Source organism: Ceratosolen solmsi, unplaced genomic scaffold (genome assembly GCF_000503995.2).
Source record: "Ceratosolen solmsi marchali unplaced genomic scaffold, CerSol_1.0 scaffold35, whole genome shotgun sequence".
Classification (NCBI taxonomy): Eukaryota; Metazoa; Arthropoda; class Insecta; order Hymenoptera; family Agaonidae; genus Ceratosolen; species Ceratosolen solmsi.
In genome coordinates, this window is record NW_011948423.1 from 8093058 (window position 1) to 8111324 (window position 18267).

Here is an 18267-nt window from a genome sequence, read left to right on the forward strand (position 1 = left end):
CAATGAATTCCCCAGGAACATGTGGATATTGAATTACTCAATTATTATATTAATTATATAATAAATAATCAACTGTAATGCAAAAAATATAAAAAAATTCATAGCTTTAATTTTTAAAGTTATCGAATAATAATTGAAATTGATGTAAAATCTTTTATACAATTGAAACTTTGTTTGATTTTTAATAGATACTTCGATTAATTAGTCATTCATAATGTTAATCCCACAGCAAATACTTTGATAAGATAGTTTAATGTAATTATCAATATGAATTTTAATTAATTTAATACTGTTGATTACAATAACAAAATAAATAAATTTTGTTGCATTTACATAGTAGATTTAAATTAGATTAATAATACACCTTTAATAAATAAATATTTAATCAAAGTATGATTTAATTATTCATTATCCATAATAAATGAAAATATATAGCATTTAAATATTATTTTGATTTATAGTTTCTAATTAAGATATTTATATTTCATGTAAATTTTATTCAATGTTATATTTAATGTTAAAATTACAAGAAATAGAGTTTTCAATTAAATTCTAAATTAAAAAATAAAACAATCTTCATACACCTTAATAATGATAATACATAAAATAATATTAGTGAATAAAATAAAAATTATAATATATTGTTATCTGATGTTTATTTTGAGATGTCAATTATGTATATTTTAATGTAATTTTATGATGGCCTATGATGATATATTTATTTGTTATAGAATAGTAGAATAAAAACCTTAAATAAGAAAAACTTTAATGTTATGTAAATTTATGAAAGTTTAAAATAGTGTTTTATATGAAGATATGGAATCATTAATTAAGTTTGATTGTAATACAGATACAGTTTAATTAATTTTTTTATATTCTGTAATAGTACAAGAGGTTTATTATTTTTTATGAGGGAACAGAAAAATATAAAAATTTCTATAAGAAAATATCTAAATTCTTAAAAAGCTATGGTATACCATATGAACAAAATTTTTATTTTTAATAAAGTGCATCAAATTTTTTGTTTTAAATATTTTGATGCATGGTGTATTATTATTATTTATGTATTATGCAAATTTGGAAGTATATTGTTTACTGTACATATTATCTATTTTTTTTTATTCTAGTAATGGGTATCGTTCGCGCCAGATTATAACATTTTTTTTTTTTATAAATTATGAACTTTTTAATATAATAAAACGATTATGAACAAATATTTCCAGAAATTAATTTATTTATGTTTTTGTAAAGGTTTAATGTTCATACGTGTTTTTTTATTCTATTTATTTACGAAATAATTTTAGAATCCTGTTAAATAGATGATATACAATATAAATATATGAAACATAATTACGTAATAAGATTTGAAATCATTCTTTAATTTCTTTTGAAATTTATTTTAAAAAGAAATTATGTAATAGTCTATTATATTTATTTATTGGTATACTAGAATATTAGTTGGTTGGTTAATACGCAATTAATTAAATGGAGTTTGATGAAAGACAATTGGTTTATAAATTTGAATATTGAAATTGTACTGTTTGGATATAAGTAAAGAATTTTCTGTTTAAAATATGTATATTTGTTAAAAAATGACAATAATAATTTTCTTAACCTCAAAGGTAAATAAAAAATTTTAATTAATACAACAAGAAAAATCTGTAATCACATGAAACATTTTTTAAGCCATGTGAATTCTGTTCTTTGTTGATAATATGAGAATGAATAAAACAACTTTTAGACAAACTATATATTAGAATCTCAAGTGAATTAAGTGTTAAATTGTTTTATTATCGTTTGTTAAAATTCTTTTGCTAGACAACGCACTCACTCTGGTGTTTACTAGCTATTTTACTTTAAGTATTATTTTCACATTATTTATATTTTCTATTATTCTTATTTCACTACGTAGGCTATGAAATAAACTTACAAAACTGATTTTTATGTAAAACTATAATATACTCAAATGACCGTGCGACATTATATTAATTTTCTTTTTCAAATAATTCATATTTGCGCGTTCTAAATTATTTACTTCATTAAAGTTATCAACTAAAAATTTAATATATAAAAATATTAAATATTCGATTTTTGTTATTATTAAATTTTTTTGTTACGAATAATTAATCAAAACGATTTTATTTAATTTTTATTTGATTCATTTTATAATCATTTATTTCAACCACTGTTTTTAAAGAATGAAATAATAAATAACTTATGACAGCATCACGAGGTAGGATAATATATATGTAATTTGAAAAATTTTAAGGTAAAATTTACGAACAACTGTTGTTGAAAACTATGTTTAAACTTACATTCGTCGTTTCATTAGACTCGAGAAAGAAATTTGACATTTTCGTTTTAACGCGAATATTAGGTTGACTGAATGTGTGTATGGATGGATGCATGCTTGGTTGCGCACGCACACGTATGAGTGTGGGAATGATATTAAATGCGAGTGATGTCGCTAATAACATAATATAAAATGAAAAATTGAATTTTACAATTAGAACGTACATGTATGACGATATATATTATATAAGAAATGCCTTCTCGAGTTTCGAATATTATATGAAGACTAGATATATATCCTCGTTTACTCTTGGACCGCCAAACGCTGTAACTTTGGAATTCTAATATTTATATAAATTAAAAGACGACGAAGAGCAAGCGTTATGATATTGTAATAGTTAAACTGTTGACGTTTCCGTATTTCGTTCTTTTTCCATTACATAATATATTTAACAATTAGTTTCGGTTGCGCCAGATTTATCCTGGTACGGAAATCAAAATGAAAAAAAAAATGTATAAGCGCTGTCACTGTAATACCAAAGAAAAAGAAAAAAGAAAGCATAAATAATACCTAGTATGGAAAAATAAATAATTAAGACAACGGGCATAATAAATAACGTACTCTTGGCCAGAAGGTTTGAAGTCGCAGGGTCGCACAGCCATTGGAAATATTAAGGATAGAATAAATGTCTGTTAATTAATCGATCTTATGGCTTTTGTTTCCTCAAGCATAATCTATATACTTTTCTATATATTTTTTAAAATCATTATTTAAATATAATAATCCATTTTTTAATATATTTATGGGCATTTTTTTTTTTTTTTTTTTTTTTTTAATATTATAAATTCTTACGGATTAAAGACAACTAGAAGTAAAAGTATCTTTATAATAATACTGACATATTGAATGAAATATTACTTAAGACAAAATTAATTTAAAAATTATTTCATGGCCATGTATTGTAGCATCGTAACATTATATATACGTGCACAATATATGTATGCATACATATATGTATAGATGTTAAAATAATGCTTTCACTAAAAGATATTTTTTCAATGTTCAAATTTAACTATATTTTATCAGAATGTTTAAAGTTAAATGTTCATTTAGATTTTTTTTCCTTTTTTTTCCTTTTTTTTTTTAACGAACCAAAAAAAATATATATTATTTATAGTTACAACTAATGAAAATGTATATTATTCGATAATATTATTCATATGTTCATGTATAAGCTTATAAATATATATAAATAACTTCTGAATGTTCCTTTAATTTTAAACCCTCGACGACGACAGAAAAAAATTAAATTAACAACATGGGAACACATCAAAATATTTAAAATTCAATTTAAAATTGCATTCTACAGTACATATATTTACTAACATGAATTGTTTATGTTCTATATATTTATTTAAATTTTTATATCATATTTTAGAAACTACTTTAATAAATTTTTAAAAAGTGATTCCGGAATGATTGTTCAGTTTACTATTTCGTTGACTATTATTTGAAATTACAATTTGTACATTTTGAAATTACATTTTCTATAAATCTCTGGTTAAATATTACTTTTCCGGAATAACTTTTGCAATTTTCTTCCGCATCGAAAGAAAGAAAACAATAAAAACTTTTCAGAGTGCGTAATTGGTTAATCATTACGAAAAAAAAAAAAAAAAAAAAAAAAAATAATAATAATAATAATCAACAGTCGTAAAATTAAATTAATATACATATCTCTTTTGCCTACTTTAGAAGATATTAAAGTATACAAAAATTGAAAGTTGACTTGATACCAAAGTTCACTTTTGCACTCTTACGACCACCATACGCCTAATAAACGATAGAATATTATTTTAAAATAATAGTTTAAGAAATAAGTACACCGTAAACGTGAATTGCTGATTTATATAAATTATGAAAGGTATTAAAACTACATAAACAGTTAAATATTATTTTATGATGGAGATAGAGAATGAAAAGCTTTGTAAATTTTTAATGAGTATGAAAAGTATAAAAAGTCGTTAATTGGTATTTCAGTTTAATTTATGCAGTCACATGTTTCAATATTGAATTTCAAAATCTAAGTCTAATTTCAAGTTACAGATGAAACAATAATTTTTTACATAATTCAATCAATACCACTTTATCAATATATATTCATATAAAACTGTAAGTTCACTGGCAATGAATGAAATTTGAACAATATTCAATTAAAACATGCGTTTTATATAAAATCTAGGTAATACTGAAATTGCGTGAAATAAATTTTGAAAATATGTATTTATACATTATATAGTATTTATACAGTTTTCTATAAATTTACTTTAATCATTTTTGTGTTGAATTTTTACAATAATATAACGATAAATATATAGCATTATCACAACTGTAGAAAATGCTTTTATGTGGATTATTGATTTGCATGTGATTAAAATACAAAGCAATTTTATAACAATGATATAATGTAGCTGTTGTGAAGCCGTTGTTATTATTTTTTACTTATATTACATGAGTTATATGCTATAAAATTAATAAAGAAAGAAGAAAATATTATAGAAACAAAATAGTCAGAAAATAAATTTAATCAATAAAGATCCACCTGACACAATTAATACACACATATTGTACGACTAAAACGAAATAAACAATTATATACATAGGTCTTCCTAACTATTTGCTATTAATAAATTAGGAAAACATTTTTTGAACTTCATTAAAAAATAATTAAATTTATTTTACGTCGAAAATAGTAAAATTAGCGATGTAAAAACAAAAAAAAAAATAATACTATCATGTTCCTTATCGAGGAACAAGAAAAAAATGTAAAACTGCGAACAATTTAATTCAAAAATGAAATCGCGATGTAATTAAACTAGTTACTAAATGCTAAATGTACTAAATGCAAAAAGTCAAAGATATAAGGCATTAAAAATATCGCGACTTCTCACACAATTGTGTATGCACGAGCGTGTGCGCGTTTCGTCACCTCTCATTGCTCTTGACTCGCGAAATAATAATTTAATTACATTCGAATAAAATATCTATTATTGTAATAGATGACGGAAAATTGGAAATTGAAGTAAAACTATATGTAGGTATTCAGAATTATGATTTTAATAAATAAATATTTATACGAATATGTACAAAAATGAGCTAATGAAAAATTTGAAAGGTAAAAAAAGAATATTATTCGGAAAACATTTTTCTATTCAAATAATATAAAAATATAAAATTATAAACTGTCAAGCGTGTTTTGCTAAGGCGTGATTACGCTACGTGTACTTCGATTATATATATATATATATATATATAGATATATATATATACACTTACAGTTATTGTAATTATGTATAACTATTATACGTGTAGCGCTACCCTCAGATTGTTATCAATACAAGACTTATATTGTTTCACGTTGTATTATCGGATATTAATAAAAAAAAAAAAAAAAAAAAAAAAAAAAAAAAAGAAGAAGAAGAAAGAAAAGAAAGAAAGAAAATAAAAATTGCACGTAATGGAGTTGAATTAAACTTTTCATTCAATTATCATTTCAAGAAAAATTATTGAATCTTTTATTCTTTTAGTCAATTTTATACATTCTTATTTCAATTAATATCATTATTTTTTCTTTAAACATATTTTGATTGTTCCATTATTATTATTATTATTTTTTTTTTTTTCAACTATATCCATTTAATAAATATGCTTATTAGCAGAATAGAGCTGATATTTATATTACAATGTTAGTTATAACAATGTATAAGTTAAAATAAAATTTCTTCAGATGTTTTATTATTCTTAGTAAGAAATATCGATGTAATATAATATTTCAGTTTTTATGATGTGTAGATTTTAAATAAGTATTTTATTTTAAATAAATAAATATTTTACAACATTTATTAATTCTTTACAATATATTATAAACTATTTTATTTATCTATTAATTGACTATTAATTAAATTAACAATTATAAAATATTTATAAAACTTATTATCGATATATTATAAAAAAAAATATATATATAGTAATTGTTAATTGACATTATATAAAGTGACTGATTTAAAAAAGTTTTGCAAATAATAAAAGAAATAGATCTAAAATTGCATGTAAAATACATTAGCATAAATGAAGTTACTTTGTTCAGAGATAGAATATTTTTCAAAAATAAATTTAGATGATCAGATACACATACTAGAGGTTAGAATTACTTAAGAAAGTAAATATCGAAAAATAATCACACGAATATCTAATCAATGCATCGTATTTCATTATTAGCAAATTTTCACTTGTGTACGTGATATGCCCATGTTGTTTCGTAACTCCGTATTAAAAAAAAAAATTAAAATTCCCACAAAATGACATTCGAATTCGATTTCTTATTAAATTTTTCTGGTATTTTTACTGCTACAGTATTGCGAACGTCCAGCCTATCTAAATTTAATAACTTCTCTCGATATTCGAGGCAAAATTAAAAAAGTAATAAGCAAAAATCAATATGTCGCGTATCGGGGCGAGAAATAATGCCTAACACAGTTTGAGGTAAGCGCGCGGCTTTCGCGATAAGCAACATTTTTCGTAGGAGGAGAAAGAGGAAGAAGAGGCGAAAGAGAAGGAAGAGGAGACAAGATCACAGAAATAGTCCCATCGGCACTATATTGTATATCCATTTTGTTTTCTTTTTTCGTCGCGCCCTTACGTGTGTTTCGTACACACAGTCAGCGATTTTGCAAAAGAGGATTCAATGGCGCAACTCGATTCTATGGAACGAAAGCGGCAGGAGTACATCAAGGAACTAATCATTACGGAGGAGGCTTACATCGTTGATATGCAACTAGTACATGAGGTAACCAACCCCTTTTCTACATTTGCTTTTCTCTTACGGTTCGTAATGATTTTTATATAATAATTTTTCAACTTAGCAGAACTATTGTGTCGATGCAATAAATTTTGTATATTCATACTTAATGTAATTACTACCAAAAATAAATCAATAAAGAAATAAATAAAATTCTTAATTATTACTTATATTCATTACAAGCATTGTCCAATATAGATAAATTTTATAAGAATATTATATAATTAACACTTCAAAATTAACATAATTATTTATTATTATAATTGCAGGATGTACTATTCATATGATTAGAAAGCGAGTTGATTGACACATGCAAATTGAATGGAGATAATATACTCATTTAATTTTTAAATTAATATCGAAATTAATTTGATTTTATTACAAATAAGATTTATCTTGATTGTGAATTGAATGAAACCGATTTTTTAAATGTTTTTGCTTTAAAAAAAAAAAAAAATAATAATAAAACGAAAATTTTACTCTTGATACAAGTATTTCAGTTTTAACATTTTAAGTACAGTACAAAGGCATTTATTACTAAAATAACAAATAATTATAAACTTTGTTTATATTATATATACATTTCTAGGAGATTTACCATTTTCAAATTTCTTTAGTGGTTCAGTAAATCAATATATCAATATCATATACATTCCAAAGTAAATTTCATTTTATGACTTAGATATTAATATTAATTAGATAATATTAATACCAATAAGAGATAGAATAAGTTTTGTAAAAATTATTTATATTGAAGATAAAACTACGATATAATTATTTAATTATGTACTTCGTTCATATATATATTTTTTTATAAAAGTTTTATTGTATTCCGTATCCACAAAACTCATCAAATACATTGAAATAATATGTATAGATTTTAAAATTTTTTTAATTTGAATATTTAAAATAATGTAATTTATATGAAATGCATTATTATTATTCTATCATCTTCTTAAATAATATATATATATATATATATATATATATATATATTAAAATATTTAATTATTCAATGTATAACATAATTTTAATGTACATTATTGCATATTTAATATAATTTATTTTTCTGCATGTAATATTATTTTTAAGATCTTTTCAATTGTTATATTTTATGTAGGTATTTGAAAAACCACTTTTAAACAGTATGGTGCTATCAGTGGATGAAGTTGATAAAATATTCGTCAATTGGAGAGATATAATCGCTTGTAATGATAATTTTTTGAGGTAATAAATTTATATTATTTCCATGTGTTTTATTGATTTTAAATAAAATCCTTTCTATAGAACATTGAGGATAAGGAGAGACAATAGCGAAGGCGGAATTGTCAGGATGATTGGCGATATTCTTTGTGAAAGTGTAAGTTTACAGAATTTTGTTTATTAGAATATAGAATAAGAAGGCATTATTAAAAAATGTTTATAATTTAAATTTCAAAAAAAAAAATATATATATATATATATATATATATATTTAAGTAACGATGTTTTTATTTAACAGTTAGACGCAGTTTTAATATAATGTATTAAGAAAAAGAAATTTGTCATCTTAATTAAATCAAACATATAATTATAAAAATAATTATATCATTTTTTTATATGTATAATAAAATATACATTACAATATTTTCAATATTCAATGGTTAAACAAAGTTATTAAAAACAAAAATAAAAAAATAATTAATGTCATCTCCTTTTGGGGTTATTCATCATTGTTTTATTGAATTTTATCCATATTAATAAAGTTAAATGTATTGCAAAAAAACTCATAAAAAATTTGATATATGTATTTTATATAATAAAAATATTTAAAAAATTCCAAATTAAATCTACAATATTGTATTTTCCGTTTTTACATTTTCAGATACCAAGAATGTCTGCGTATGTTAGATTCTGTAGTTGTCAAATCTCAGCGGCAGTGTATCTTCAGCGACTGACGGAAACTTTTCCCGCTTTTGTCGAAGTTTCTCAAAGATGTCAACAAGATCCCCGTACCAAAGGAATGCCATTAAGTTCATTTTTAATCAAACCAATGCAGCGAATTACCAAATATCCATTACTTATCGGAAAGGTATTGAACAACTTTTTTCCTATTTCTCTTCTTTTTTTTTTTTTTTTTTTTACTGATTATTAAAACAGATTGATTAATATATTAATTCTTATCATTTAAGAATAAGAATAGTAGATTGTCAAGATTGATAAATATATTAATAAATAAATATAATTAATCGATATAATAAAGAATTTTAAATTATTACAATAAGATAGTTATAATTACTTGCGTTTATATTGTTCGAAATCATGTTTTTATGAAAAAAATGTAAAAACTCTTGTAATTTATGTATTAATTAAACATTACACCAATGATATTTTTAATATTGAATTCAAGAAATATATTTTCATTGTTGTAAACCAGATACTAGAATATACACGTTCCGATCATCCTGATAAGCAATATTTACAAGAAGCGCTGGCTAAGGCCGAAGAATTTTGTACTCAGGTATTCTAAAATGCTCAAAGAACTATTTAATTTACTTCATGAAATAATTTGCTTACATTCAATTTTAATGAAAATTAGGTTAACGAAGGCGTACGAGAAAAAGAAAATAGCGATAGACTAGAGTGGCTTCAAACACACGTCACGTGTGATGGATTAGAAGAACAAATCGTTTTTAATTCACTCACAAATTCTCTTGGCCCGCGTAAGCTCATACATTTTGGAATTTTACATAAAGCTAAGAGTGGCAAGGAACTCATTGGATTTCTTACAAATGACTTTTTATTATTCGCTCAACCATTAAAATCTATACCAAGCGGGCAACAATTTTCTTTTGAACGGAACGAATATCATAGATTCAAATTATATAGAAGGGTAACATTTAAAGTTTAATATGTAATTGATATTCAATACGCTTAGATGATTAAATAGTTGCTGAGGCAAAGCTATAAAAATACCTATAAAAATCTATCTTTCAATTAAAAGTCGAGCCTCAATTAAAAATTCTGATTATGAATAAAAATAATTGTCAACTTTTACAAATTCTAATAACATATATATATATTTAATATGTCAATTGGTTATTTTTAAAATAATATACAAATCATTGCTAGTTTTTGGTATATCTTTATAATATTATATAATTGAAGTTTTTATGAACGAATGCCTTTAAATTTAATGCCTATATTATATAATATCGTATAAGCAAATAATTAGCGATTTTTGTTTTCAATAGTGTAGAAAAGTGTATTGAATTTAATTATTTCTTTAATCTTAAATGATTAATAGTATCGATACTTTATAGTCTCAGGTTTTTCTATTTCTACGTTTCATTAACTTATCCTCCTTTCAGCCCATATTTCTCCAGGATTTAGTTCTATTCAACGAGTCAGAATTGCACGTAAATTCGGGTGTCACCACAAATGGTGGTGATGCATCCGATCAGTCGAGAACCTTAAAGTTAAACGACTCCAAGAAAGCTATTACATTGCTAGCACCTTCCGCGAGCGAATGTTCCTTATGGGTGAGGCGAATAGCAGAAGCTCGACGACAGTTTGCTGAAAATGAAAAGTGTCGGCTACAACGTCAGCGTTCGAGTAAGTATAACGAATACAAAAGTTCATAAATAAAGATATTTCTATTTACTGTCTATTTGATCCTTACGCATATTGCCTATTCATTTTTGTAAAATCAATATTTACTTCATTTATAAGAAAGAATGTCAGTAAAAATTTCAGCACAGAAATAAAAGATTTCTATAGACAACTATTAATAAAGATATAGTTAAATGTGCCTAATATAATATAAGAATTTGAGTATTAATTCAAGATACATCTTAGAATTGTATATTTCTTATTCATTGTACATTATGAAAGGTGAAATATTAATAAAATCTTATTAAATTCAATTATAATATAAAAATCACTTTAATCTAAGTTAATTTAAGTTTATGAGAGATATCATTTTATGAGAGATAGTGAAAAATAAGAAAATTTAAAAAAATGAAAGATTTTTTCAATTTTATAAGGCAATTTTATACAGAAAAATGTCAAGTATTGCTATAGCTTATATAAAATTATTTATAACAAATTCATATAATAAAATAATAACAATTTGTATTTGTTTATAATGCATAATAATGCATTAGAGAGTGGATTTATTTTCAAAAGTATTTGTAAAATAAATCAACATTCTTTAGTTGTTAAATATTAGTTTATTACAAAGAAAATAATACAATTTCTGTTGTTATTAATGTACAGAACAAGCGCAATTCAAAGCATGTGGACGGATTCTTGTAACGGTACTTGAAGGCTCCAGTTTAAGAGCCACAACTGGTAAGCCACCATGACTTTTCATATTGATTATTATTACTATTAGACATTTATGTATTACCATATTTATTTGAAAGTCCTGTCTACTTTGAATAATATCGGTTCAATACATTTCTATGCAAACTACAAACTAATTCCTTTTTTACCAATACTATTATTTATATATTATCAAAATATCTTTATTTATAATATTATTATGGAAAACTCATACGGCAATTAAATATTGAATATTAATTTCTTTAAATGTCTAATATCACCATGAAAATAATTAATAAGTACATTTAACGTATTTATTTTCGAAAGAGATTGAAACATAATATTAAGTTAGACAAATTTAAAATTCATACAAATATTTGGTACAAATCTGGTTATGATTACCTTGTCGCACATATAATAATAGTCTTATTAGCAAATATTATTTAGAATATTAATAAGATATAATTTATTTTTTATTGAAAATAATTTTATTATATATTTGTTTCTAAATGGTAGTATTTATTATATGTACGTAGTACTTATTTGCTTATTGCTTACTCTTTTTTCTCCTATACGCATGTCGAAGTTGGTTCTTGGGATCTAGTACATTGAAACGTCCAAAAAAGTGATAAGAACTGGGGTGACATACAATATTTTTTATAAATTTCATTTGACTACAACACTCTAGACTATAAACTAACAATTAATACAGTATATTCTAGTCCATCAAAGATCGCAAAAAGTCTTTCTTTGGATAATAATTGAGGAAATGGAAGATCTTGTCAGTTAAAACAAAGGTAAAACATTCAAAATTTCAAAAAAAAAAACGTTTTACCACAAAATTATAATAATGTTTTAAGTACAAAATTTAAATATCTTAATTCATATGCATATTTACAAATATCGTTTGCTTTAATAATAATTTTAATATTTTAAGTGCTGAACCAACAATAAGGCACAACATTGGTGAGAAATATTTTAGGTATACATAAATTTTAATAAGAATACTTTTGTTTTATTGACAACTATACATTTTACACCGCATGAATAACATTGTTGTAATTTCTTATTATATTATTAAGTATAAAAATACAAAAGTAATTGTCTTTGAAAGATCGTCATGGGAAATTCACCAATAAAAATGTATATAAAAAGTAAAAATTATTTTTACTTTTATATTTGTATTTACAATAAGGGATAATTCTATCTATACTAACCCTTCTGTTCATTTATAGTTAATAAAGTTTCGTTTAGTATTTTATATTAATTATGCATATAATAGAATTATTAAGTATTTGTTTGTAGTATTGTTGTATCAGGTAAAAAAGCATGTTTGTTTACGATAGATCCAATGTCTTCAAATAAGTCTTATAGATTTCCAATCTTATGTTTGTAGGAAAATGCAATGCATTTTGTAAAGTTTCAATGGGCTCACAAGAGGAACAAACAATCGTAGTTTCAGGCACAGACTGTCCAGTGTGGGATACATCTATGCAGTTCCAAGTTAAGGATTTGCACGAAGACACATTATGTATTACTATTTTTGATAAGGGATACTTCAGTCCAGATGGTAGGAAACTGAAGAATTTATCTTAATTTTATAATCAGCTAAATCTTAATGCTAATGGTCAAAAACCAAACGGTTAAACTACTTGAAACCTGAATGTGTCGTCAATTTTACCTTCAAAATTTAAAAATATCCTTTATTAAATGCAATACTTCTAAAAAAAAGCATTGATCAGTACTTTTTCAAATTTTCATTTTAACTATACGTATTATTTATATAAAGTTATTTTTTTTTTTTTCAAAACGTCTATTTGCCCATGTAATGTTCATGGAAATAATGAATGGCAATAACAGAATTGTATTATTTTTACTTTCAGAATTTCTTGGTCGAGCAGAAGTTCGAGTAGTGGATATTATGAGAGATAGTAAAGATGCTTGTGGGCCAATCACAAAACGAATTAAGCTTCGAGAAGTTGATAGAGGAGACGTAGTTCTAAAATTGGACCTTCGCTTATTTGGCAGTAGATAGTGGATAAAGAAATTTTATAAAAAACTAATACAAAAGAGTATGTGAATTAAATTCAAATTTACAAACTAATTTTTCAGTCCTTTAGTATGTAAAATATATAAGTATTCTAAGATAGTAAAAGTATGTATCCAAACATTTCCAGTATATTATAGTATTTCTTTTGTAAATGAGACTCAAAAGTCAATGATTATATGCAAATGGTTCATATCTTGAATACTATGTTGTATTATTAAAATGAACAAAGTGTTAGGAAATATTTTCCTGTTTATATCTAAAATATTATTGTACTGTTTATAACTTTATTACGGATTTCTAATTATTGTTATTTTGCTATTGTGAATGCTCTCTTTTTATTATACCAATATTAAATTATTAAATAAAAATTATTAAAAAAAAATTATTTTGATAAATTAATAAATTATCTTAACCTTAGAAATTTTGAAAAATAGAATGTATGATGTTTCATCGATGGATGAAATTTTAAATAATAAAATATCATAATAATTACACCTATTATAAATGATATTATACAAGTAGCAGATATTAAATAATGATACCATACAATATCAATATTACTAGGCACACTTAGAAGTATTAAAATGCTCGCTGAAATATTCTCCAATAAACATACTGTATAATAAAACAGATGCTTTGTGTATGTACCAGAATCATCGGGATTCAAATAAATGAAAATATAAATGAATCCAAGCACACAAGTAAATAATATTGATTTAATTCGTTCTATTATTGTACGAGGCAAATGTGGAGCTCGATTTGGATCTTGACAAAATACAATTAAACCGCGAGATTCCATAATAATCCATATTGTCATTCCAATCCAATGAAAAAAGCAAGCCAATATAACACAGAAAGTTGAAAAAATTGCTACTGCTGCTACAGATGCTATTCGTGAAGCTTAAAAAATTTTGTTAAATTCATAAAGTGATATTAAAACTATATCATTACTAAAATAATAATAAATATCTTACTGGTAATAAATAAGTGCCATAGAAACTGAAGTACAGATCCAGCAAAATTAATATTTTTTTTATCCACTTGGGCAAGTCGAATACCACGATGATAACTAACCATTGCCCATGCCAAACTAATGAACGAACTAATAATACTAATGATTTGATGTAAAGCTATAATTTACATTATCGGATTAATGAAAATTTCTTTAATTTATTTACACGAAATACTTTATGCATAAAAAATACATTTTTAAATACTTTCGAAAATACTTACTCATAATACTAAATTCACCGTAGTAATCTTGTACAAAAATAGATAACTGTAAAATTTGTTGTGGTGCTGCTTCAATGAAGCACTCTAAAACTCTAAGAAGTGCAATATCTTGTTCTTCTTTCAACATTTTAATAAAGTACTTTCTTTGTCCCACTTTATCATCTTTTCTTTTACAATTGCGCGATTGAATAGCATATTTTAAGCTAAGGAAGCATCTGTAAGCCATGGTAAATTGTAATACTACTATAAGTAATACAACAATAACTTGTCCCATTTTCTTGAAAAATGTTTTGCCTCTTGTACACTTATTCTGTGTATTGTTCTACAAATTAAATTCAAAGAGCTTTAAATAAACAGATTTTAAATGAAAAAAAATAAGAGTATTAAATACCATGGATTTACATTATTTTTAATAAATTTATACCTCTTCATCTTGATGATACATTTGTACGCTGACTATTGTATTAATAAAAGATGGAATCATTATTAAACTTATGGTCCACGCAAACATTTGTAATTTATTGTTCAAGTAATATTGAACTACAAGATTAATATCAATAAAGAAATCTGTACAATGTGTGATAATCGATAGTATCAGTAAAAATATATCTAAATTAGATATTTTTGAGCTTTTTGGAGGAATATCTGGAACATCTTCCTTTCTTTCTCGTGCAAAATCATTTAAAGCAATTACCGGGCTAATATTATCTTCGAACTCCATTTTATAATTACTTTTACTAAATATATAATTAATATGAAATACAATAGTAATAAAATAAATGGTGATATACAATGCCTACAACTTAAAACCGATTTGCAAAATTCAGTAATCCTTTGTTTACGAACTTTGAGGTTAATTTCAATACATTTTAATTATATTCTTTTCTACCAACACTCCCCTATTTAACTTGTTAAATTTATTAATATTTTTATTAATTATACATTGTAAATTATTATAAAATTTTAATTATTTTATATAAGTAATACTTTGTGAAATAGAAACTATAAAAATGGATAAATTTTAAATTAATCTTATAAATCGTTTTATTTAATATAATTGATATTACATTTACAATATTCTACATTTAAATGTTTATTAATTTTAAAGTATCGACTACAATCGTAGATGAAGGCATTTTTGCCAATTCTTGTGGCGCCGTCTTTTAAAATGCTTCCTTGACATGCCAATGCGCGCATACGCACACTAACCCACCCACAAATGTGCACACAAACCAATAAATGCATATGCATATGCATATATATGTATATGCGTATGCGTATGCAGATAATATAGATTCAATTTTTGCGCAGCCGAAATTGTACACAAACAATGCTCAAGGTAATAAAGCGTCGCTGACAAGCGCAGTTTTGTCAAAATAGTCATTCTCGGTCAACGAGGATTTTCTATCGACAGTCCGATCAGACTCGAAGGTTCAAGACTCCAATGGCTGATTATACGTCACTCGGGTCATAATTATTAGTCACATTTGGACTTTTCATAACAAAGTGAAATATAATCTTTTAAATGATATTTATAAATTAAATGTGAATAAATTGGTAGTTTGATAAAGTTGAAAAGTTTTATATATATATATTTTTTAAAACAACTATCAAAATGCCAGTACGTATATATTATAACTTACTTAGGTTATAAATTATCCAAAAACTATTCAATAATTTTTATGAAAAGGCCGAAATTCTTTAGTATTATTAACTAATTTTATCATAACATAATATTACATACTAGTATAAGTATAAATGATCGGAGATTAAGAAAAATTAGCTATTTTCTAATATTAATATTAATAAATTAATGATGATTTTAATGATTTGTTTCAGGCTTATCATTCCAGTTTCACAGAGAAAAACAATAATTTGGGTAATATGGCCCTATTACCCTTGAAGACATCATATAGAGGTCCCGCTCCACCTCTCCTTACTGTCGAAGACATGGATATTATAGACGAAGCATTATATTATTTCAAAGCAAATGTATTTTTTAGAACCTATGAGATAAAGGTATAATTTCACTATATATCATTATAATATACTCAAAACAATAGGATAATTGATGAAGTTTTAAAACCATATAAAACTTTAAGTTTAAAAGTTTATATTATAAAAACATGTTTTTAATGAGTTTTGATAAATATTATAATTAGATGAAAAAAATGGTAATAGGACTATTTTAAATACAATTTGTTAAATAATAATTGGAAGAATTGAAAAATTGGAATGGCAAATATTAAGAGTCAAATTGATGCCAATTTATAATATATTGTACGCTTAAACAATTTATTTCAGAGTGAAGCAGATAGAGTTTTAATATACATAACTTTGTATATAACGGAATGTTTAAAGAAATTGCAAAAGTGTATTAATCAACATCAGGCACAAAATGAAATGTATTGCTTGGCAGTTTCAAAGTTTGATATTCCTGGAGATGCAGGTTTTCCATTAAATTCTGTTTACGCTAAACCAAATAATTCATCCGAAGCTGGTATGTAAAAATATTAGTTAAAATATTATTAATATAATTTTGTTTATTCCTTCTGTTTTATTTCTATTTGTAATCAAGCCCTTTTATGTAATATGATTCTTATTTGAAATAATCTTTTGAAAATTCTCATTTAATGAAATCAATATTATTATTGAAATCTAGATTCCATGAGACAATATTTACTACAATTACGACAAGAAACAGGACTTCGGCTTATTGAAAAAGTTTATGGAAGTGATGGAAAGCCAAGCAAATGGTGGCTATGTTTTGCGAAAAAGAAGTTTATGGATAAATCGTTATCCGGTCCTGGTCAATAATAAATTTTTTTCTTATTATCTAATTTTAAGGCTTATATATATTTAATAAAGAAAAAAAAAATAAATAAACAGAGACATAGATTAAATTTTCCATTTAAATTATTATTTACTGTTTTTCTATTAAGTTTTTACAAATAAACTAAGAATAAACTGAGAGTTTACATTAAAAATTGCTATATAATATTTTACTCTGCCTTTTGAAAAAATTTTTTTAATGAACATTTTTATATTTCGTGCGATGTATGCACATAAATATTTGTAAATTAATTGTCTATACTAATGATCTCTTACATTGATTAATTTTCCAATAGATTTCTTAAATATTCTTTAATTTTAACAAATTATGAATAAACTTAATTAATATTTTAACACCGGTTTATCATGTTAATATCATTTGTTATTCAAGTATTATATGTTGTTTTTTTTATAGAATTATTTTATTTTATAATTGATTAACATATAAATATCGTGGATCGAACTATTTTATTTGTTAAAAAAATATTGATAATGTAATCATAGATAATGTAACAAAGGGACTAAATAAAACGCTTTTTATAAGAAATAAATGAAATTTTTAATCGACCAATTTCATAATTAGTCGGAATAATTAATGAGTTAATTATTCAATTTTACAAGAGATTAAGTACAAATACCTTATTTTCATAAGGAGTTTATGACTATTTGAGCCTTAAAAATAGGAAGTCTCATAAA

At 23.8% G+C, this 18267-nt stretch overlaps 3 protein-coding genes across 3 annotated transcripts in view; 2 read left to right on the top strand and 1 right to left on the bottom strand.

Moving 5' to 3' along the window:
* The window catches only part of Dap160 (dynamin associated protein 160), a 35052-nt gene extending 21310 nt beyond the window's left edge, over positions 1-13742 (top strand). The window contains 11 exon segments of the mRNA XM_011499880.1: positions 7012-7139; positions 8272-8378; positions 8439-8511; positions 9016-9222; positions 9568-9651; positions 9730-10023; positions 10502-10745; positions 11409-11483; positions 12179-12253; positions 12853-13026; positions 13340-13742. Coding sequence (XP_011498182.1) covers positions 7012-7139; positions 8272-8378; positions 8439-8511; positions 9016-9222; positions 9568-9651; positions 9730-10023; positions 10502-10745; positions 11409-11483; positions 12179-12253; positions 12853-13026; positions 13340-13491 — 1613 coding nt within the window. The 3' untranslated portion in view covers positions 13492-13742.
* A 167-nt stretch (positions 13743-13909) lies between these two features.
* Positions 13910-15582, bottom strand: LOC105362314 (XK-related protein 6). The gene is made up of 4 exons (XM_011499731.1): positions 15164-15582; positions 14740-15061; positions 14481-14636; positions 13910-14406 (listed from the first exon to the last, which is right to left on the bottom strand). Exons 1-4 carry the CDS (start codon positions 15458-15460, stop codon positions 13910-13912), a joined length of 1272 nt encoding a protein of 423 aa, XP_011498033.1. The 5' UTR covers positions 15461-15582.
* Positions 15583-16331: 749 nt separating this feature from the next.
* On the top strand, positions 16332-17600 carry Arpc3A (Actin-related protein 2/3 complex, subunit 3A). Its single transcript, XM_011499734.1, has 4 exons — positions 16332-16360; positions 16579-16758; positions 17044-17239; positions 17402-17600. Exons 1-4 carry the CDS (start codon positions 16355-16357, stop codon positions 17554-17556), a joined length of 537 nt encoding a protein of 178 aa, XP_011498036.1. The 5' UTR covers positions 16332-16354; the 3' UTR covers positions 17557-17600.
* The last annotated feature ends 667 nt before the right edge of the window (positions 17601-18267 follow it).

Excerpts from the sequence above, each read along its gene's own strand:
- LOC105362314 (XM_011499731.1), bottom strand. The coding sequence starts at position 15,460 with ATGGAGTTCGAAGATAATATTAGCCCGGTAATTGCTTTAAATGATTTT. Across the intron at positions 14,637-14,739 it reads CGGTGAATTTAGTATTATGA|CTTTACATCAAATCATTAGT; the intron begins GTAAGTATTTTC and ends TGTAAATTATAG. Across the intron at positions 14,407-14,480 it reads ATGGCACTTATTTATTACCA|CTTCACGAATAGCATCTGTA; the intron begins GTAAGATATTTA and ends AAATTTTTTAAG.
- Arpc3A (XM_011499734.1), top strand. Across the intron at positions 16,759-17,043 it reads TTAGAACCTATGAGATAAAG|AGTGAAGCAGATAGAGTTTT; the intron begins GTATAATTTCAC and ends AATTTATTTCAG. Across the intron at positions 17,240-17,401 it reads AAATAATTCATCCGAAGCTG|ATTCCATGAGACAATATTTA; the intron begins GTATGTAAAAAT and ends ATTGAAATCTAG.